General features: G+C 37.4%; 1 protein-coding gene across 5 annotated transcripts in view; it reads left to right on the top strand.

Moving 5' to 3' along the window:
* The window catches only part of LOC308608559 (ubiquitin carboxyl-terminal hydrolase 9X-like), a 134,960-nt gene that overhangs the window by 71,921 nt on the left and 39,323 nt on the right, over positions 1–23,716 (top strand). For 2 of the 5 annotated variants that reach the window (XM_081221777.1, XM_081221776.1), the window contains exons 22-26: positions 3,369–3,499; positions 3,672–3,950; positions 7,321–7,446; positions 9,440–9,565; positions 10,814–10,983. In XM_081221777.1, coding sequence (XP_081077903.1) covers positions 3,369–3,499; positions 3,672–3,950; positions 7,321–7,446; positions 9,440–9,565; positions 10,814–10,983 — 832 coding nt within the window. The remainder of the gene's footprint in view (positions 1–3,368; positions 3,500–3,671; positions 3,951–7,320; positions 7,447–9,439; positions 9,566–10,813; positions 10,984–23,716) is intronic. The other 3 variants (XM_081221779.1, XM_081221778.1, XM_081221780.1) reach the window with 3 other exon arrangements.

Below are 23,716 nucleotides of genomic sequence, written 5' to 3'. Positions count from 1 at the left end.
GTTTTGGAACAGTTTGAGAAGGATGGGTGTTAGCTCTTCTCTAAATGTTTGATAAAATTCACCTGTGAAGCCATCTGGTCCTGGCCTTTGTTTGTTGAGAGATTTTTTTGTTTGTTTGTTTGTTTTGCAGTACGCAGGCCTCTCACTGTTGTGGCCTCTCCCGTTGCGGAGCACAGGCTCCGGACGCGCAGGCTCAGCGGCCATGGCTCACGGGCCCAGCCGCTCCGCGGCATACGGGATCCTCCCGGACCGGGGCATGAACCTGTATCCTGTGCATCAGCAGGCGGACTCCCAACCACTGCGCCACCAAGGAGGCCCGTGTTGAGAGATTTTTAATCAGAGTTTCAATTTCATTACTTGTGATTGGTGTGTTCATATTTTCTGTTTCTTCCTGTTTCAATCTTGGAAGGTTGTACCTTTCTAAGAATTTGTCCATTTCCTCCAGGTTGTCCATTTTATTGGCATAGAGTTGCTTGTAATCATCTCTTAGGATGCTTTGTATTTCTATGGTGTCTGTTGTAACTTCTCTTTTTTCATTTCTAATTTTATGGATTTGAGTCCTCTGTTTTTCTTGATGAGTCTGGCTAATGGTTTATCAATTTTATTTATCTTCTCAAAGAACCAGCTTTTAGTTTTATTGATCCTTGCTATTCTTTTCTCTGGTTCTATTTCATTTATTTCTGCTCTGACCTTTATTGTTTATTTCCTTCTGCTAACTTTGGGTTTTGTTTGTTCTTCTTTCTCTGATTCCTTTAGGTGTAAGGTTATATTGTTTATTGGAGATTTTCTGGTTTCTTGAGGTAGGCTAGTATAGCTATAAACTTGCCTCTTAGAACTGCTTTTGCCACATCCCATAGGTTTTGGATAGTCGTGTTTTCATTGTCATTTGTCTGTAGGTATTTTTTGATTTCTTAAGTGATCTCTTGGTTATTTAGTAACGTATTGTTTAGCCTCCATGTGTTTGTGTTTTTCACGTTTTTTTCCCTGTAGTTGATTTCTGATCTCATAGTGTTGTGATCAGAAAAGATGCTTGATATGATTTCTTCAATTTATGTCAATTGGTGTAAGTGAGGTGTTAAAGTCCCCCACTATTAATTGTGTTATTGTCAATTTCCTCTTTTATATCTGTTAGCAGTTGCCTTATGTATTGAGGTGCTCCTATGTTGGGTGCATATATATTTATAATTGTTATATCTTCTTCTTGTATTGATCCCTTGATCATTATGTAATGTCCTTCCTTGTCTCTTGTAACATTCTTTATTTTATAGTCTAGTTTATCTGATAGGAGTATTGGTACTCCAGCTTTCTTTTGATTTCCATTTGCATGGAATAGGTTTTTCCATCCCCTCAATTTCAGTCTGTATGTGTCCCCAGGTCTGAAGTGGGTCTTTTGTAGACAGCATATGTATGGGTCTTGTTTTGTATCCAACCAGCAAGCCTGTGTCTTTTGGTTGGAGCATTTAATCCTTTCATGTTTAAGGTAATTATCGATATGTATGTTCCTATTACCATTTTCTTAATTGTTTTGGGTTTGTTTTTGTAGGTCCTTCTCTTGTGTTTCCCACTTAGAGAAGTTCCTTTAGTATTTGTTGTAGAGCTGGTGTTGCTGAATTCTCTTAGCTTTTTCTTGTCTGGTAAGCTTTCGATTTCTCCATCGAATCTGAATGAGATCCTTGCCAGGTAGAGTAATCTTGGTTGTAGGTTCTTCTCTTTCATCACTTTAAGTATATCATGCCACTCCCTTCTGGCTTGTAGAGTTTCTGCTGAGAAATCAGCTGTTAACCTTATGGGAGTACCCTTGTATGTTCTTTGTCGTTTTTCCCTTGCTGCTTTCAGCAATTTTTCTTTGTCTTTAATTTTTGCCAATTTGATTACTGTGTGTCTCCGCATGCTTCTCCTTGGGTTTATCCTGTGTGGGACTCTCTGCACTTCCTGGGCTTGGGTTGCTCTTTCCTTTCCCGTGTTAGGGAAGTTTTCAACTATAATCTCTTCACCTATTTTCTCCGGTCCTTTCTCTTCTATTTCTGGGACCGAATGATGCGAATGTTGTTGCATTTAATGTTGTCCCAGAGGTCTCTTAGGCTGTGTTTATTTCTTTTCATTTATTTTTTTTTATTCTGTTCTGCAGCAGTGAATTCCACCATCCTGTCTTCCAGATCACTTATCCGTTCTTCTGCCTCAGTTATTCTGCTATTGATTCCTTCAGTTCTTTAATCAGTGCAAACTTGACATTGCCTTATTCTGAACAAATACTGAGCAGCATTTTTATTATCTATCAGCTCATCATGGGTCCCCCCAAAAAATCACTAAGTCATTTGCCTTGCTTTTGTTTTTGTTTTCTTACCATGGTAAAATATATGGTACATTTTCTATTCCTACAGTAAGGTATAAGGGTTCCATTTTCTCCACGTTTTCAGCAACACGTGAAGTCGTATTTTGTCATGTTTTTGAGTTGCATTTCTTTGATTACTGATGATGTGCTTACTACCAATTTGCCTATCTTTGGAGAAATGTCTGTTCAAGGCCTTTGCTTCTTTTTCATTTGGGTTATTTGTCTTTATTATTGTTTTGTAAATGTTCTTGATATATTCAGGTACAAGTCCTTTATCAAATCACATAACTTAAACATTTTCTTCTGTGTGTTCTCTTTGCACTCTGTAAATAATGTCCTTTGTTATAGTCCAGTTTATCTCTTTTTCTTCTTAACACTTGTTCTTTTGGCATTATATATAAGAGATCAATACCTTATCTAAGGTCATGCAGATTTGCTGCTAAGTTTTCTTCTAAGAAGGAACTATCTTTTTAGTGTAATCTTTCACTGTGTGGGTTTTTTTTCTAAGCTTCACATCTTTATATGACAAAACAAAATAAATAGCTTTTCTTATTTTAAGTATACATTAGGAATAATTGTTACTTTTGCCATTTTCTTTTTCAAGTGTACCTTCTTTTGAAACTCAAAATTTTCAGTAAAGCTCAAACAGTTTATTTGTAATGTCATATGAGACAAATAATTGAGAACTTGGTGGGAGGAGCTTGTGTTTGTGTTTCAAGAAGAACTAATTCCTTTTCAGTGTTGTGGTTTGTGGTTTTTTTTTTTTTTTTCTGTCTCCAGTGGATGAAGGAGAACCTGTTGATTTGAGGTGTCTGGATAGGAAAGTGTTCCCTTCATATATTGGGTTGATGATTAAAGAGCCCTGTTTGATCACTAACCAGTCCAGGTCTGGTTATGTCTTGTAACATGTGAACTTATAGCTCAACTTAATTGAATTTATAGATGATGTCTAATGTTTAATACTCTTCAGTATATATGTGAAATATTAACAATGTATTGAATATTTTACTTTAGTCTGTGTCTATTTCCTTTGCAGATAGCACAACAATAGAAAAAATAAGAGCTGTTTGTTTGGACCAGGCAAAACTTGGAGAAAATAACCTTGGACCATCTCTTGATTCACTTTTCTTTGGTCCTTCTGCCTCCCGAGTGCTGTACCTAACAGAGGTTGGTATTTTCCTTTTCAAAAGTAGAATTTTTCATGATATGGTGATATGATTGTCTATAATCTTTTGAAATAGTTAAGAATTTCTTAGCAATGATAAGGGAAATAGAAGTTATAAAATTATTTTTAACATCTTTAATACAGTTTCTGTCCCCCCACACTTATTTTTTCCAGGTAGTTTATGCCTTGTTAATGCCCGCTGGTGCACTTTTGGCAGATGATTCCTCTGACTTTCAACTTCACTTCTTGAAAAGTGGTGGCTTACCCCTTGTGCTGAGTATGCTAACAAGAAATAACTTCCTGCCTAATACAGATACGGAGACACGAAGGGGTGCTTACTTCAGTGGTCTTAAAATAGCCAAACTATTGTTAACTGCTATAGGCTATGGCCATGTTCGAGCTGTAGCAGAGGCTTGTCAACCAGTTGTAGGTGGTGCAGACCCCATAACACCGGTAATACATTTTTTAAAAATGTTTTGTCGTTAATATTTAATTTTTAAAGTTAGACCCTTCAGTGAGAGAATGCAAGTTCAATTCACTCTATTAAGTTATATTTGTGTTGAAATATTAAAAAAAAATTTTTTTTTTTGGCTGTGCTGTGCTGCGTGTGGTATCTTAGTTCCCTGACCAGGGTTTGAACCTGGGACCCCTGCAGTGCAAGCACAGAGTCTTAACTACTGGACTGCCAGGGAAGTCCCCAAATGTAAATGTGATATGCTGATTACACTAACCTCAGAGGATACTTCATTCCCCTTCAGTGCCCCCTTTTTTTTCTTTTTTGACTTTTCAATTGTTTTAAGTCTCATAAAAACTTCACATGAATCTTTTGTTGCCTCATACCTGAAAGATATATAAAGACAGTTGGTTATAAAAGAAAAGATGTATTTGGCATGTCACCCACGTGTCATCCCACTGACCAACGTAACTACTGTGACTGACAAAGACTCTCTGTTGGGCTTCCCTGGTGGCGCGGTGGTTGAGAGTCTGCCTGCCAATGCAGGGGACACGGGCTCGTGCCCCGATCTGGGAAGATCCCACATGCCACGGAGCAGCTAGGCCCGTGAGCCAAGGCCGCTGAGCCTGCACGTAGGAGCCTGTGCTCCGCAACGGGAGAGGCCACAACAGTGAGAGGCCCGCGTACCGTAAAAAAAAAAAAAAAAAAAAAAAGACTCTCTGTTTATGCTGGTAGCATCCTTAAAGCACAGTCACTGGATGCTTTCAAAATATGCTGAGATTTGATGCAAAGGTTGAATGTGGCTTCCAATTCTCACTGCAATTGAGTTTATTTACATTACAAGTGATGGTTTTATTAAACTGCTGAAGATAAAATAGCTTAGGGATACAGATTTTTTTTCCATCAGAAATGGGTTAATTCTTAATCAAGGAAATTTAAATAATTACTAGATATTTGATGTTAGAGTTATTAATTATCTTAGGTGGGAGAATAGTATTGTGGATTTTGTTTAAAGGAAGAGTCATTAGGAATTCCCTGGTGGTCCAGTGTTTAGGACTCAGCACTTTCACTGCCAGGATGCAGGTTCAGTCCCTGGTCAGGGAACTAAGATTCTGCAAGCAACTGGGGCTGCCAAAAAGAATAATAATAAATAATAAATAATAAAATAAAATTAGCATAAATTAAAAAAAGATAAGAGTTACGCTAAGTCATTTCTAATAAAATAGAATGTCTGGGACTTTCTCCAGAATAATTCTGGGGTGATGTGGGCAGAGTTAGTGAGTTGGGGATTCAGTGAAACAAGTTTATTAGCCTTTTGTTTACAATTATTGAAGCTAGATAATGGGTACTTGAAGGTTATTTATAGTCTCTATGTTTTTATATAATTTTGAAAATTTCATTTAAAAAGTTAAAATTTGTAGAAGCACTTTTAGAGAAGAAATTTATAGTGCTCTGTCCTCACTGTAAGTTTGATTGCTTTATATTGTGGTTTCTGTGCATATTTACATAAAAACAGATAGGTTCTGGTCATGATCCTTTCCATAGTGGCTTAATGAAGTAACAAAGCAATTATATGTATCTTCTTGTCCTTTTCCCTAAGACTTACTATTTAGAAAATGCCATAAGGATACTAAGGTACATAATAGGGTCTAATTGCAAGTTGCCCACATTTTTAGTAAGGAGTTAAGTGAAAAATTAGCATTTAAAATATGTTTATTATATAACCACATATAATATTTAGAAGAGGGTTACAAGTTGATAAATACAGTAACTAGTGAAGAAAATTAATTCTGGGTATTTTTCCTCATGGATTTAAGAACTTACTTATACTCAAGTAATATGTTATCGTTTCCACATTTATACTTTTATTACTTCTTTAACTTAATTCCTTTTTCATGAAGTTTGAGACCTTGTTTGTTTTTAATAGAAAATGTTTAGTTCTGCCAATACAGTAAGTGAAAGGAAAGTTATTTTTGCCTTGTAGACCGTACTTAATCCTCATCCTAGTTTACTGAGTTGAATTGGAAATTAACATATCAGTGGTGTTCTTAACGAGCAATTTCAGTGTAAAAGTGCGGTAAGCCTTTGATTTAAAAAATAAACCCTAAATAATTAGTAAAATTGAATTAACAGTTTGAAAACATGTTTTTATTCTTTTCACAGATAATCTATTATATAACATATTGCTTAAGGTGAAATGTTAACAAAAGCGTACATGATTCCTATATGTGTTCAGGCTAGTTCATTAGAAATTAGTAATCATGTGAATATATTGAGTTCCTTTATGTTAATTATTATACTTTATCTTATTTAATCATTAATATAAATATATTTGGTCAGTCACTTTTATTTCTTCCTGTTTTTTAAGTGAAAATTTAAGATCTAAAGAGATGAAATAACTTTGCACAAATAGTAAAAAGGACCTGAGAGTTTAACTCTGTAAAGATGCAACTGTACTTACTCTGAAACTGTACTTACACCACCTGTGCTACATTCACTTTTTATTTGAAATCTCATGTAGTAGCACCTGGCAAGTAGACCTTCAAATACTTATGGAAGGATTTACATAATTATTATGTACATCATAATAAATAACAAAATGTTAAACTTGTCCCATTTGAAGTTAAGAGAGAAGAGCTGGAAACCTTGTACCTAATCAGTCTTCATTGTCCACCTACAGACTGTAGGAACACCTCTGCAAACTCTTGAATTCTTTAAAACATCTATTTTTGAAAAGATTTTCTTACCAAAACTTGACTGTAAAAGAAAGGTATATACAGAGGAGGAGGGAGACTTTAGCATATTTTTGGTGATGTGTGTTTAGAGCACAGTTAAAAAAGTACTTATGAACAAAATATAAAAAACATTTTAAAGACTGAAAGGGAAGGAAGTGAGAGAAATAATTTTAGAGCTTAGATGGTAAGAAATTGAAAGTCTGTTTATCTGCTGCCCCCAGTTTCCTTAGTCATATCACAGCAAGCATGGTCATTTGCTGAGTAGGAGGCCTGGGAAAAGGATTTTACTGAAGACCTATAAAAGATTTGTTCAGAGCTGTGTCATTATGTCATGCAAGTGAAAGTGAACATAGTTGTAGAAACAGTTGAATTCATGTGAAATTGGAGTTTGTTGAAGAATATTGTCACTTTTTAAAAGGCAACTAACAGAGGCAGTCTACAGGTTGGCAATCTGAAATGCTTTTTTATGCTAAGCACCATATATTCTACAGTAGATAAGTAGAAGGATGATATCCTCAGAGAGTGATGGTGGATGAGGAGCATATGGCTGGGTTTTTGCTGTGTACAAATTTTTGAAATTTAGTCGTGTACAAGTTTTTTACTCCAAGTAAAAAGGTTAATTAACTTTTTTCAGATTAACCACATTACTCATGATCAAGCAGTGGTGCTACAAAATGCCCTTCAGAGCATTCCTAACCCAGCATCTGAGTGCATGCTTAGAAATGTATCAGTACGCCTCGCTCAACAAATATCTGGTGAGGTTAGTATCAAACTTTGAAAGTTCTGGGATCTTGGTTGGCTTATTTTTTATTACTCTTGACACAGTCTCTACTTACTCATGAATATCACAATCTGAGGTTGAATATTCTGAGAATATCACTTTAGATTCTCTTATTTTAACTAAAATTTACTAAAATTGTATTTACTATTACATATTAACATCAGTACTTTAGAAACTACTTTTTGTTTTGTTTTGTTTTGTTTTTGCGGTATGTGGGCCTCTCATTGTTGTGGCCTCTCCCGTTGCGAAGCACAGGCTCCGGACGCGCAGGCTCAGCAGCCATGGCTCACGGGCCCAGCCGCTCCGCGGCATGTGGGATCTTCCCAGACCGGGGCACGAACCCGTGTCCCCTGCATCGGCAGGCGGACTCTCAACCACTGCACCACCAGGGAAGCCCTAGAAACTACTTTTAAAAAACTTTTAAACAGGCCTTTTGAGCTGTAATGTATATTGCATAAAGTAGATCAAAATAAAACATATACTGAGTTTTGACATAATGTTTAAATTAATGGTACAGTCAAGAAACAGGATATTTCTGTCAGCCCCCAAAATTTTCTCTTCCTGACTGGAGGTATTTACTGCTCTGCTTCTGTCACTGTAGAGTAGTAATCATTTTCTTAAATTTTACATAAACCATATTATAAATGAAATTAAAGACAAATACATAGAGTCTTCTGTAACATAGAAGACAATATGGTAAAAGTATAAGTTACCAAATTGATCTATAGAGTCAAGGCAATGCCAATAAAAATTCTATCCAGTTTAAAAAAAAATTGTATACTCCTTTGTGTCTGGATTATTTCAGTCCGCATGATTTTGAAATTTATCAGTGCTATATTATATGTAAATACTTTATCTGTTTTGAGTAATATTACACTTTATGGTCATCCTGTATGTTCTGTTAATGAACACTTGTGTTATTCCTAGTTTTTTTACTATTTGGAATAGAGCCATTTTGAAAATCACCAGTAAGTCACAAGTGCCTCTTTGGCACATGTTTTCTTATTTCTGGGTAAACATATAGGAGTGGAATGGCTGGGTAATTTGGTTTCTGTGTTTGTAAAATTCTTATGAAAAATGTTCAAGCCAGATTAGATCTTAACCTGAAGCCTACATTGTGGCTATAGCTGATAAGCATGATTTTGCTTCGTCTGTATATGGTTTGTTTTTTTTTTTAGTTTAGTTTAATTAATTTATTTTTGGCTGCATTGGGTCTTTGTTGCTGCACGCAGGCTTTCTCTAATTGTGGTGAGTGAGGGTTACTCTTCGTTACGGTGCCTGGGCTTCTCATTGTGGTGGCTTCTCTTGTTGTAGAGCATGGGCTCTAGGCACATGGACTTAAGTAGTTGTGGCACATGGACTCAAGTAGTTGTGGCACATGGACTCAATAGGTGTAGCGCACAGGCTCTGGAGCACAGGCTCAGTAGTTGTAGCACGGGAGCTTAGTTGCTCTGCGGCATGTGGGATCTTCCCGGACCAGGGCTCAAACCCGTGTCCCCTGCATTAGCAGGCAGATTCTTAACCACTGTGCCACCAGGGAAGCCCTGTCTTTATATGTTTATGACTTGATGTTAAGATCCAAAAAACATGGGACCAAGGCTACTTTGTTTTTCTTTTATTAATTTATTTTTTACTTTTATTGAGGTATAGCTGGTTTACAATGTGTTAATTTCTGCTGTACAGCAAAATGATTGTTGTACATATATTTATACATACTCTTTTTCATTCTTTTCCATTATGGGGTTTATCACAGAATATTGAATATAGTTCCCTGTGATTGGTGTTTATGCATCCTATATATAATGGTTTGCATCTGCAGGACCAAGGCTACTTCGCATCTTAAAGATAGCATAGACTGTCATAGTTACTTTATTTATAACCATTTATTCTGCTGTTTTCACAAAAAAGTTTTGTTTTCTGATTACTTGACTCTAATATTCTGTCAGCGCTTTAATTACTCATTTTCTTTCAGGCTTCAAGATATATGCCTGATATTTGTGAAATTAGAGCTATACAAAAAATCATCTGGGCATCAGGATGTGGGACATTAGAGCTAGTATTTAGCTCAAATGAAGAAATCACTAAAATTTATGAGATGGTAAGAGTTATTACAGAAATGCATTCCTTTTGTGTACATGTTAATTATGTATATGACTACATTTTTCATCTTGTCTGCCATCTTTAAAGACCAATCACTGTGTATCTAATGGTTTAAAATAAACTTCTGTAGTTAGGATGAGAATGTATAAAATTTTATTTTGAAAATAAACTACTTCAAAATCTCACTGTAAGGCAGCTTTTTTCTAAATCTTATCTCTTATTCAGTTGAATATAGTTATGCCATAAAGAATTTGCTTTTCCCAGTTTTCTTTAATTATTCTTCTTTCTTCAAGTTGTGTAATTATGATGTCCAAGTACTTTACTTGCTTCTTTTATAGCACTCAAAAGCAGCAACGGTTTCCACCATTTAGGTATTATCCCTGTTTCTCATTTGATTAAGCAAATTATTTACAGAAATGAGACTTTGTTTAGCTCTTTGATTTTCTATTCTGTTTACTTGTCTTTGATAGTCTTTTCTGTATATTTAAGAGAGGAGAGTGGATAATGGAATTGTAGAGCTTCCCTTTTTGGAATATTTGAATGACTATTCTGTTCTAGACATATATTATACTGATTTTATTTATTTTTATTTATTTTTTGCGGTACACGGGCCTCTCACTGTTGTGGCCTCTCCCGTTGCGGAGCACAGGCTCCGGTTGCGCAGGCTCAGCAGCCATGGTTCACAGGCCTAGCTGTTCTGCGGCATGTGGGATGTTCCCGGACCGGGGCACGAACCCGTGTCCCCTGCATCAGCAGGCAGACTCTCAACCACTGCGCCACCAGGGAAGCCCCGATTTTATTTTTTTTGATAAGTGGAGGCAGATTATAAATTATTAGCTACCAACTTGAAAAATTTTAGGTTGGAAAAGTCTTCTATAACCTTTCTCAACATTTGTGTAGGCCAGTTGCTTTTTTAATAAAATGGAATTTTAGATACGCTGTACAAGAAAACTAATCAAAGAACCAAGTACAGTGCCAGAGTTATTCTTTAGAAAGGAATCATGATTAATGCAGAAGTACACCACTTACACCCAGAAGAACAAGGAAGTGATTCTTAGCTTTTACTGAGCATACTTCTTTAATCCCCTTTGGGATATATTCCAAAGGATCTCAAAAGCTACAGGTGAAGAGACTGAAGACAAATGGTTTTTAGTGAGTATACTTAAGTTTTAAATACTAACTTGAAGGTTTGTGACTTTGTCCTAACTGTGTCACTGGTAATTTACTCCTCATCATAATTTTACAGGCCACCAATACAGGCAATGGGCCAGACATGGAAGATGAACAGGTTTGCTGTGAAGCATTGGAAGTGATGACATTATGTTTTGCTCTAATTCCAACAGCCCTGGATGCACTTAGTAAAGAAAAGGACTGGCAGACATTTATCATTGACTTACTGTTACACTGTCCCAGCAAGTAAGTGATTTTTTGTTGTTGTTGTTTTGAGAGAAGTCTGATCTTATTCTTTTAGGCAGACATGAATTAATTTTGATCAAAATTTATCTCAAGTCAAATAAGGAAACCTTTTTCTTGTCTACATTAGCACTTTGATATTTAGAAAACATGTATTTAATATATTTCACTTAACCTAAATATGTTTTTATCTCTGGAAAATGCCCCTGTTGATTTTTTAATTTCTTTTACAGTTTTTTAATTGTGGTAAAGTGTATAGTTATTTGTAACAAAAAATTAGACATTTTATTGACTTTTAAGTGAACAGTTCGGGGACATTGAAAACATTTACACTGCTGGGCAGTCATCACCTCTATTTCCTAAATTTTTCATCATCCCAAACACATTATTTAAGTAGTAACTTACTCCCATTTCCAAACCTGTGCCATTGTTTACCTCTAATATATGTCTTGCCTCTGTGAATTGGCCTATTGTCAGTACCTCATATAAGTGGAATTACACAATATTAGTCTTTTTGTGTTTCATTTAGCAAAATCTCAAGGTTCATACATGTAGCTTGTTGAAGGATTTCCTTCATTTTTAATGCTCTATAATATTTTATGTATGTATTACATTTTTGCTTATGCATTCATCTGTTGGTGGACACTTTGATTGTTTCTGCTTTGGGCTATTGTGAGTAGTACTGCTATGACCATTGTTGTAAACACAGATACGTGTTTGAGTTCCCATTCTCAGTCTTTTTAGCATGTAATTTGGAATGGATCTATTAGGTCATGTAGAAATCCTGTGTTTAACTTCCTCAGGGTTCACTAAACTGAATTACACAGTGGCTTCACCATTTTATACACCCACAAGCAGTGTACAAAGATTTCAGTTTCTCCACATCCTCTTCCATACCTGCTATTTTCTGACATTTTAATAATAGCCACCCTAATGGGTGTGTGGTGTATCTCACAGTAGTTTTGATTTTCATTTTCCTTTATGATTAGTGATGTTAAGCATCTCTTCATGTGCTTATGGTATATCCTCTATGGAGAAATCTCTACTTAGAGATTTAAGTAAGTCCATTTTTCTTCAAATTTTAGAATAGGTTTCTCCATTTCTGTGATAAACAGAAGTTTGAAAGAAATTACATTAAATCTATAGATTGCTCTGAGTGGTATTAACATGTTAACAGTGTTAAGTTTCAGTATGTGATGCAGGTTATCTTTCTATATTTAGGTCTTCTTTCATTTCTTTTGACACTATTGCACCTTCTTGGTTTTATTTATTACAAAGTATTTTTGCTGCTATTGTAGGTGGAATTGTTTTCTTAATTTTCTTTTTGGGTTGTTCCTTGCTAGTACCTAGAAATACACATGATTTTTGTTTGATTTTATATTTTACAATTTTGCTGGATTTATCTTCTGAATGGATTCATTAGGGTGTTCTCAATATCAGAGCCTGTCATTTGTTAAAAGAGGTAGTTTTACTTCTACCTTTGCAATTTGGATGTGTGTCATTTGCCTTTGCTTACTTGCTCTGTTATGTTGAATAGAGATAGTGACAGCAAGCATCCTTTTCTCTTTCGTGGTATGGAGAGAAGGCTTTCACTCTTTCTTCCAATGTGATGTTAGCTGTTAAGTTTTTCATTTATGCCTTTACTTTCCTGAGAAAGTTCCTTTTTATTCTTAGCTTATTAAGTATTTTTATCATGAAAAAGTTGAAATTTGGGTGTTTTTTCTGAATCATTTGACATAGTCATGTGGTTTTCCCCTTTTTTATATTTATGTGTTGTATTAACATTACTGATTTATATAATGAACCACTCTTTCATTCTTGGAATAAATTTCACTTGGTCATATTGTATATATTTCTGTATTTAGTTGTCAATATTTTACTGAGAATTTTTAATTTATTTTATTATGGTAAAAATACATGACATCATACTTACTGTTTGAAACTCTACAGTTAATGTTAAAGGTATTTACATGGTTCTGCAATAGAGCTCTAACTATTTTTCATCTTTCAGAACTGAAACTCTGTTCCTACTACACACTAATTCTCCAACCTACCTTACCACCACTACTCCCCGCTACACCCTCCCTCTTGGAAAATGCCTTTCTACTTTATGTTTCTATGATTTTGTCTTTTTTTTTTAACATCTTTATTGGAGTATAATTGCTTTACGATGGTGTGTTAGTTTCTGCTTTATAACAAAGTGAATCAGTTATACATATACATATGTTCCCATATCTCTTCCCTCATGCATATCCCTCCCTCTCATCCTCCCTATCCCACCCCTCTAGGTGGTCACAACCCCCCTAGCTGATCTCCCTCTGCTATGTGGCTACTTCCCATTGGTATCTGTTTTACGTTTGGTAGTGTATATATGTCCATGTCACTCCCTCACTTTGTCACAGCTTACCCTCCCATTCTGAGGGTTGTCTTTTTATCTTGTTTATGGTTTCCTTTACTGTGCAAAAGTTTCAAGGTTAATTAAGTCCCATTTGTTTTGTTTTTATTTCCATTACTCTAGGATGTGGGTCAAAAAAGATCTTGCTGTGATTTATGGCAAAGAGTGTTTTTCCTATGTTTTCCACTAAGAGTTTTATAGTCTCTGGTCTTAAACTTAAGTCTTTAATCCATTTGGAGTTTATTTTTGTGTATGGTGTTAGGTAGTGTTCTGAGTTCATTCTTTTACATGTAGTTATCCAGTTTTCCCAGCACCACTTCTTTTTTTTTTAAATAGCATTATAGAAGCCCTGTGATTGTTTATTTTATTTTTTAAAATTTTTTCTTTATTATTATTTAGTCTTGGCTGCATTGGGTCTTCAATGGGTCTTCATTGCTGTGCACAGGCTTTTCTCTGGTTGCGGCGAGTGGGGGCTACTCTTCGTTGCAGTGCACGGGCTTCTCATTGCGGTGGCTTCTCTTACTGGAGAGCATGGGCTCTAGGTGCACAGGCTTCAGTAGTTGTGGCTCACGGGCTCTAGAGCGCAGGCTCAGTAATGTGGCACAGAGGCTTAGTTGCTCCAAGGCATGTGGGATCTTCGCGGACCAGGGCTCGAACCCGTGTCCCCTGCATTGGCAGGCAGATTCTTAACCACTCCGCCACCAGGGAAGCGCCCCCAGCACCACTTACTGAAGAGGCTGTCTTTTCTCCATTGTATGTTCTTGCCTCCTTTGTCGTAAATTTGGTGCTCATATGTGTGTGGGTTTACTTCTGGGCTTTCTATCCTGTACCATTGATCTATATTTCTGTTTTTCTGCCGGTAGCATACTGTCTTGATTACCGTAGCTTTGTGGTATGATTTGAAGTCAGCTAGCCTGATTCCTCCAACTCTTGTTTCTCTTTCTCAAGATTACTTTGGCTGTTCAGGGCTTTTAGTGTTTACAAAGAAATGGTAAAATTTTTTGGTCTAATTCTGTGAAGAATGCCATTGGTAGTTTGATAGGGATTTCATTGAATCTGTAGATAGCTTTGGATAGTATAGTCATTTTCACAATATTGATTCTTCCAATCCAAGAACATGGTATATTTCTGCATCTGTTTATGTCATCTTTGATTTCTTTCATCAGTGTTTTATCGTTTTCTGAGTAGATGTCTTTCACCTCCTTAGGCAGGTTTATTCCTAGATATTTTATTCTTTTTGTTGCAATGGTGAATAGGAGTGTTTCCTTAATTTCTCTTTCTGATTTTTTTGTTACTGATATATAGGAATGCCAGCGATTTCTGTGCATTAATTTTGTATCCTGCAACCTTACCAAACTCATTGATTAGTTGTAGTTTTCTGGTGGCATCTTTAGGATTTTCTATGTATAGTATCATGTCATTGGCAAACAGTGGCAGTTCTGCTTCTTTTGTTCCAACTTGTATTCCTTTTAGTTCTTTTTCTTCTCTGATGGCTGTGTCTAGGATTTCCAAAACTATGTTGAATAAGAGTGGTGAGAGTGGACATCTTTGTCTTGTTCCAGATCTTAGTGGAAATACTTTCAGTTTTTCATCATTGAGTATTATGCTTGCTGTGGGTTTATCATTATGACCTTTATTTTGTTGAGGTAGGTTCCTTCTGTGCCCATTTTCTGGAGAGTTTTTATCTTAAATGGGTGTTGAATTTTGTCAAAAGCTTTTTCTGCATCTATGAAGATGATCATATGATTTTTATTCATTAATTTGTTAATGTCGTGTTTCACATTGATTGATTTGTGTATATTGAATCCTTGCATCCCTGGGATAAATCCCCCTTGATCAAGGCGTATGATCCTTTGTGATGTTGGATTCTGTTTGCTAGTATTTTGTTGAGGATTTTTGCATCTATGTTCATCAGTGATATTGGTCTATAATTTTCTTTTTTTGTGATATCTTCTTTTTCTGGTTTTGGTATCGGGGGATGGTGGCTTCATAAAATGAATTTGGGAGTGTTTCTCCCTCTTCGATTTTTTTTTTTAAAATTTATTTAATTAATTTATTTATGGCTGTGTTGGGTCTTTGTTTCTGTGCGAGGGCTTTCTCTAGTTGTGGCAAGCGGGGGCCACTCTTCATTGTGGTGCGCGGGCCTCTCACTATTTTGGCTCCTCCCGTTGTGGAGCACAGGCTCCAGACGCGCAGGCTCAGTAATTGTGGCTCACGGGCCCAGTCGCTCCGCGGCATGTGGGATCTTCCCAGACCAGGGCTCGAACCCATGTCCCCTGCATTGGCAGGCAGATTCTCAACCACTGCGCCACCAGGGAAGCCCCCCTCTTCGATTTTTTGGAAGAGTTTGAGAAGGATCGGTTTTAACTCTTCTCTAAATGTTTGATAGAATTCGCCTGTGAAGCCATCTGGTCCTGTACTTTTGTTTGTTGGAAGATTTTTTATTTTGGTTTCAATTTCATTACTTGTGATAGGTCTGTTTATGTTTTCTAATTCTTCCTGGTTCAGTCTTAGAAAATTGTACCTTTCCAAGAATTTGTCCGTTTCTTCTTGGCTGTCTGTTTTATTGGTATGTAGTTTTTTGTACTAGTCTCTTATAATCCTTTGTATTTCTGTAGTGGCAGTTCTTTTTGTGTGTGTGTGTGGGGGGGTACGCGGGCCTTTCACTGTTGTGGCCTGTCCCATTGCGGAGCACAGGCTCTGGACGCACAGGCCCAGCGGCCATGGCTTACGGGCCCAGCTGCTCCGCGGCATGTGGGATCCTCCCGGACCGGGGCATGAACACGCGTCCCCTGCATTGGCAGGTGGACTCTCAACTACTGCGCCACCAGGGAAGCCCCTGTAGTGTCAGTTTTGGTTTCTCCTTTTTCATTTCTAATTTTATTGATTTGCATCCTCTGCCTCTTTTTCTTGATGAGTCTGGCTAAGGGTTTATCAATTTTGTTTATGTTCTGGTACTGAAAGATCCGGCTTTTAGTTTCACTGATCTTTGCTATTGTTTTCTTCATTTCTATTTTATTTATTTCTCCTCTGATCTTTATGATTTCTTTCCTTCTACTGACTTTGGGTTTTCTTTGTTCTGCTTTCTCTAGTTCTTTTTTGTGTGTGTGTGATACACGGGCCTCTCACTGTTGTGGCCTCTCCCGTTGCGGAGCACATGCTCCAGATGCGCAGGCTCAGCGGCCATCGCCCACAGGCCCAGCCGCTCCGCGGTTGTGGGATCTTCCCGGACTGGGGTATGATCCTGTGTCCCCTGCATCGGCAGGCGGACTCTCAACCACTGCACCACTAGGGAAGCCCCTTTCTCTAGTTCTTTTAAGTGTAGGGCTAGGTTGTTTATCTGAGATTTTTCTTGTTTCTTGAGGTGACAGAATTGCTATAAACTTCCCTCTTAGAGCTGCTTTTGCTGTGTCCCATAGGTTTTGGGTCATTGTGTTTTCATTGTCATTTGTTTCTCATTATTTTTTAATTTCTTTTTTGATTTCTTCAGTGATCTCTTGGTTATTTAGTAGTGCGCTGTTTAGCCTTCATGTATTTGTATTTTTACATTTTTTTCCCTATAATTGATTTCCAGTCTCATAGCGTTGTGGTCAGAAAAGATGCTTGATATGATTTCAGTTTTCTTCTATTTTCTGAGGCTTGATTTGTGACCCAAGGTGTGATCTATCCTGTAGAATGTTCCATGTGCAATTGAGAAGAAAGTGTATTCTGCCACTTTCGGGTGGAATGTTCTTTAAATATCAATTAAATCTATCTGGTGTACTGTGTCAATTAAAGCTGGTGTTTCCCTATTTATTTTCTGTTTGGACAATCTCTCCATTGGTGAAAGTGGGGTGTTAAAGTCCCCTATTATTATTTTGTTAATGTTAATTTCTCCTTTAATGGTTGTTAGCATTTGCCCTATGTATTGAGGTGCTCCTTTGTTTGCTGCATAAACATTTATAGTTGTTAACACCTTCTTGGATTGATTCTTTGATCATTACATAGTGTTCATCCTTATCTCTTGTAACAGTCTCTATTTTAAAGTCTGTTTTATCTGACGCTAGTATTGCTATTCCAGCTTTCTTTTTATTTCCATTTGCATCAAATATCTTTTTCCATCACTTCACTTTCAGTCTGCATGTGTCCCTGGGTCTGAAGTGAGTCTTTTTTAGACAGTATATATATAGGTCTTGTTTTTGTATCCATTCATCCAGTCTCTGTCTTTTGGTTGGGGCATTTAATCCATTTACATTCAAGGTTATTATCGATATGTATGTTCCTATTATCTTTTTCTTACTTGTTTTGGGTTTGTTTTTGTGGGTCTTTTTCTTGTGTTTCCCATCTAGGGAAGTTTCTTTAGCATTTGTTGTAAAGCTGGTTTGGTGGTGCTGAATTCTCTTAGCTTTTGCTTGTCTATAAAGTTTTTGATTTCTCCATCGAATCTGAATGAGATCCTTGCAGAGTAGAGTTATCTTGGTTGTAGGTTCTTCCCTTTCATCACTTTAAGTATATCACGCCACTCCCTTCTGGCTTGTAGAGTTTCTGCTGAGAAATCAGCTGTTAACCTTATGGGAGTTCCCTTGCATGTTATTTGTTGTTTTTCCCTTGCTGCTTTCAGTAATTTTTCTGTCTTTAATTTTTGCCAATTTGATTACTGTGTGTTTCGGCATGTTCTCCTTGGGTTCATCCTGTGTGCGACTCCCTGTGCTTCCTGGACCTGGGTGACTATTTCCTTTGCCATGTTATGAAGTTTTCAACTATAATCTCGTCACATATTTTGTCAGACCCTTTCTTTTTCTCTTCTTCTTTTGGGACCCCTGTAATTCTAATGTTGGTGTGTCTAGTGTTGACCCAGAGGTCTCTGAGATGGTCTTCAGTTCTTTTCATTCTTTCTTTTTTATTCTGCTCCTTGGCAGTTATTTCCACCATTCTGTCTTCCAGCTCACTTATTCGTTCTTCTGCCTCAGTTATTCTGTTATTATTTCCTTCTAGTGTATTTTTCATTTCAGTTACTGTGTTGTTCATCTCTGTTTTTCTGTTTGTTAGTTCTAGATCTTTGTTAAACATTTCTTGTATTTTCTCAATCCATGCCTCCATTCTGTTTCCAAGATTCTGGATCATCTTTACTGTCATTACTCTGAATTCTTTTTCAGGTAGAGTGTCTGTTTCCTCTTCATTTATTTGGTCTTGTAGGTTTTTACCTTCTTCATATGTGACAAACTTTTTTGACATCTCTCTGTCTTTTTTCTTTTTTTCTTGAGTGGGATTGTGTTCCTGTCTTTTTGTTTGTTTGGCCTGAGGCTTCCAACACTGGAGTTTGTAGGCTTTTCGGTACAACTGGGTCTTGGTGCTGAGATGAGGAACTCCATAAGACCTCACTCTGGTGAATATTCCCTGGGGTCTGAGGTTCTCTGGTAGTACAGTCATTCAGACTTGGAGCTCACACCACAGGAGTTTTGGCCTGACCCCTGGTTCATGAACCAAGATCCCTCAAGCTGAGTGCAGTGACCCAAAAAAAGAACAATAACAAAGTAAAAAATAAAATTAGACTAGGAAACTAACAGATATGTTAAAAAGAATATAAAAGTAAAAATACAGATGAAACAACCGGAACGTACATCACTACCACAATAGTAAAAAAAGAGGAGGAGGTAAAGGAAAAAGGGGAGGGAGGCCTTGGCTCTGGAGGACGGGGCCTAAGCAAGAGTGACGTTAGGGCAGTGGGTGGGGCTAATGCTTAGGATCCACAAGGCTGGAAAAGGGCGTGCAGGTTATGGCTTAGGCTCAAGGAACAGAAGGGGCCCAGGCGTGACCCCACCCCTAGTCTCAGAGGGCAGGGGACTTCACCTGCAAGCCCAGCAGGCTTCCTGGGCTTGAGTGAGTGGGGCAGTCACCCTCCTCTCCTGCTCCTCCCAGAGGGCCTCTCCCAACTGCCTCTCTTATTCTCCCCTCAGCCTCCTTCCTACGCCCCCAAGGACCCACATTACCTGGAGGGGACGTCAGAGGGCAGGGAATTGGCCTGGGAGCTCAGAAGGCTCCTCTGGCCCCAGTGGTCAGGGCATTCGGTCCCCTCCCACTCCTCCAGAATGGCTCGTCCCACCTGCCTCTCCTGATCTTCCCAGCCTCCCTCCTGTGCCCCCAGGACCCACGGTGCCTGGATGGGGCTTTGGAGGGGGGATACTCCCTGATCTCCCCGGCCTCAGGGGTGCCGATCCTGTCTGGCCTCCACTTCTCCTCCCTGCTCAGTCCCCTTATGTCCTACCAGTTCACTTTCGGGTTCCTCCCATCTCCTTGGGTGTCAGGTTCCCCCACCAGTGGCTTGCAGGCACCCTAGTTTTGGGGAGATGCTAGCTCTGCATCTTCCCACACCACCATCTTGACTCTGCCTCCAAATCTACTTTAGATTCATATGATTGGAATCATACAATATTTGTCCTTATATGACTGGCCTGTTTTCCTTAGCATAATGTCCTCCAGGTTCTTCCATGTTACAGCATGTGACAGGATTTCCCTCTTTTGTAAGTTTGCATAACATTATATAAAAACATATATATCACATGTTCTTTATCCACTCATCTGTTAATAGACATTTGGGTTTCTTCTATAGTGAATAATTCTCTAATGAATTTGGGTATGCAAGTATCTCTTTGAGAGCCTGCCTTGAATTCTTTTGGATATATACCTAGAAGTGGGGTTGTAAGATAATTTGGATTATCTTTGGATTGTTGGATTGTAAGATAATTTTAGTTTAAAATTTTTGGGAACCTTCTGTACTGTTTTCCATGGTAACTGCACCATTTAACGTTCCCAGTAATGGTGCACGAAGGTCCAAATTTCTCTACATCTCTGATGATACCTGTTATTTTGATTCTGGTCAACCTGTTGTGTGTAAAATTATACCTTATGGTTTTGATTTGAATTTCCCTTATGATGAGTGATGTTAAGATCATTTTCATGTGCTTGTTGTTCTTTTCGAGTATTTTGCATCTGTATTTTTTTTTTTTTTTTTTTTTTTTTTTTTGCGATACGCGGGCCTCTCACCACTGTGGCCTCTCCCGTTGCGGAGCACAGGCTCCGGACCCGCAGGCCCAGCGGCCATGGCTCACGGGCCCAGCCGCTCCGCGGCACGCGGGACCCTCGCGGACCGGGGCACGAACCCGTGTCCCCTGCATCGGCAGGCAGACTCCCAACCACTGCGCCAGCAGGGAAGCCCTGTTGGGGAATGTTTTTGATGATTGATTCAATTTCCTTGTTACAGATTTATTGGTTGATTTTTTTTTTAAATCAAATTTTAAAAGATTTTTCTACTTACCCTGAATTTAATTTGCTATTTTTTTCTATTCTGAAGTGTATGCCTACATTCGTCATTCTAGATCTTCTTTTCCTGTATGTGCATCAGGTACTACTAATTGCTCATCATTGCTTTTACTGTACCCTATAAATTTGATATGCTATATTTTCAATTTCATTTTGTTTGAAGTAATTTTTTGAGACTTATTCTTTGACCCGTGTGTTATATACAATTATGTGGTTTAACCTCTAATCTGTTGTGGGTTTTCCAGCCATTGCTTTCTTGTTCAGTTTTAGTTTAAATCTGTTGTGATCTGAGGGCATACTTTTGTGTGATTTCTGTTCTTTCAAATTTGTTAAAGTATGTTTTTTGTCCCAGAAATTAGTCTATCTTATTGAGTATTAGTGTCAGCCTGAGAAGAATATATATTACTGGCAGAGGAGTTTCATTTATTTCTCCTTGAATTTTTATCAATTTTTGCCTCTGTAGTTTGAACCTGTTGTTAGGTGCATAAAGATTAAAGATTGTTATATATCATTATTTAATGCTCATTTTTCATTCCTGATAACTTTCCTTGCTCTGTAGTCTACTCTGTGAAATTATAATTCTCTCTTTATTATAGTTACTCCAGCTTTCTTTTTATTGGTGGTAGCATAGAGTATATTCTCCAGCATCCGACTGTGTCTTTGAAATGGGTTTTTTTTAATAGCAATATATAGTTGGGTATTATTTCTTTTACACTCTCTTACAATCTGTGTCCTTTATTTAGTGTATTTAGACCTTGACTTTTAAAATAATTATGTCTTTGGATTAATATCTGCCATATTTGTTGCCATTTTCTGTGCAGTTTCCATATTTTTGATTCTTTCTCCTTAATTCTTTTTCTGCTTTCTGTCTCTTGTTTTTTTTTAAGTATGTATAATCATGTAATTCGTTATTAGCTTTTTTTTTTTGGCGGTACGCAGGCCTCTCACTGTTGCGGCCCCTCCTGTTGCGGAGCGCAGGCTCCGCGGCCATGGCTCACGGGCCCAGCCGCTCCGCGGCATGTGGGATCTTCCCGGACCGGGGCACGAACCCGTGTCCCCTGCATCGGCAGGCGGACGGACTCCCAAACACTGTGCCACCAGGGAAGCCCAGCTTTCTTATTTAGAGCTTAACTATACTAGTGATTTTTTCTCCCCCAACTTTGCAAATGGCTTGCAAGTGTAAAAATTATCACTGTGGAAAATGTCTAGCTTCTTGAGAAAGCAGATACAGAATTTTAAATATTGCATATTGACCTATTTTTATTTTTCCCCAGCTTTATTTAGGTATACTTGACAAACAAAAGGTATATATATTTAAGGTGTGAAGTGTGATGTCTTTTTTAGGTATATTTCTGTATTGTGAAATGATTATCACAGTCAAGCTAAATAATATATTGCTCACCTCACATAGGTATGATTTTTTGTTGTTTGGCATGGTGAGAAAACTTAAGTTCAACTCTCTTAATTTCAGATATTGTGATACATTATTATTAAGGATAATTACCAAACTGTGCATTATTTCTTTAAAACTTATTCACCCTTCATAATTGGAACATTCTGCAATTTGACCAACATATTCGCATTTCCCCCTCCCCTGGTCACTGGCCAATCTTAAACATCTGTGCTTACAAAAATGGGACTTTTTAAGATTTCAAATGTGGGTGAGATTATACAGTATTTGTCTTTCTAGGTCTGGCTTATTTCACTTAGCCCAGTGACCTCCATTCATGGTGTCACTAATGGCAGGATTTCCATTTTTTTTTATGGCTCAGTAATACACTGCTATAGAGATTTATCATATTTTCTTTATCCAGCCATCTGTCAACAGACAGATTGCTTTCATGTCTTGAAATAATACTGTAATAATCATGGGAATGTTAAGATATCTTCAAGATACTGATTTCATTCCACTGGATATATATTCAGAAGTGGGATTGCAGGATCATATGGTAGTTATATTTTTAGTTTTTTAAAGAACCTTCATAATGTTTCTGATAATAGATGCACAAACCTAATTCACCACCAACAGTGTTCAAGGCCTCTTTTATCCACATCCTTGGCAAAACTTGTTATCTATTGACTTTTTGAAAATAGCCATCCTAACATTTGTGAGGTGCTTTTTGATTTCTATTTCCGTGATGATTATTCATAATGTTTATTTTTTCAAATACCTATTAGCCTTTTGTGTGTCTTTGGAAAAATGTTCAGGTCCTGAGCCCATTTATTTCAGGTTGTTTGGTTTTTTGGTATTATATTTTATGAGTTCCTTATATTTCGGATCTAAATCTCTTAATCGGATATGCGGTTTCCAAATATATTCTTTTTTTTTAGCCTCACTGTGAATCATGTGGTATCTTAGTTACTCCGACAGGGATTGAACTGAAGCCCCCTTCAGTGGAAGTGTGGAGTCATAACCACAGAACTACCAGGGCAGTCCCTATTCTCTTTTTCATAGATTGCCTTTTCACTCAGTTGATTGTTTCCTTTGCCATGAAATTTTTTGTTTGATGCAGTCCCATTTATCTGTTTTTGCTTTTGTTGCCTCTGATTTTGGTGGCAAATCCAAAAAAATTAGTTGCCCAAAACAATGTCAAAAACCTTTTTTTCTGTTTTCTTCTAGTAATTTTATGATTTCAAGTTCCAGGTTTAAGACTAATTCGTTTTGAATTACTTTTTTATATGGTGTGAGATAAAGATTCTTTTCATTCTTATACATGTGGATTTATAGTTCGCTCTATACTGCTTATGGAAATACTGTTTTTTCCCCATTGTGTATTCATGGCACTCTTATCAAGGATCACCTGACCATAAGTGTATGATTTTATTTCTGGGCTCTGTAGTCTGTTCTGTTGATCTGTACGTCTGTCTTTATGTAAATACTCTACTCTTTTAATTACTGTAGTTTTATAATATAATTTGCAACCAAGAAGTATGATGCTTTCACCTTCTTCTTACTCAGGATTGCTTTGGCTCTTTGGGGTCTTTTGTGGTTCCATATGAATTTAGGATTGTTTTTATATTTTTGTAAGAATGCCATTGTGA

The sequence above is a fragment of the Mesoplodon bidens genome, assembly GCF_964165515.1.
Source record: "Mesoplodon bidens genome assembly, chromosome: X".
Classification (NCBI taxonomy): domain Eukaryota; kingdom Metazoa; phylum Chordata; class Mammalia; order Artiodactyla; family Ziphiidae; genus Mesoplodon; species Mesoplodon bidens.
This window is presented reverse-complemented; position numbering and strand designations above follow the sequence as displayed.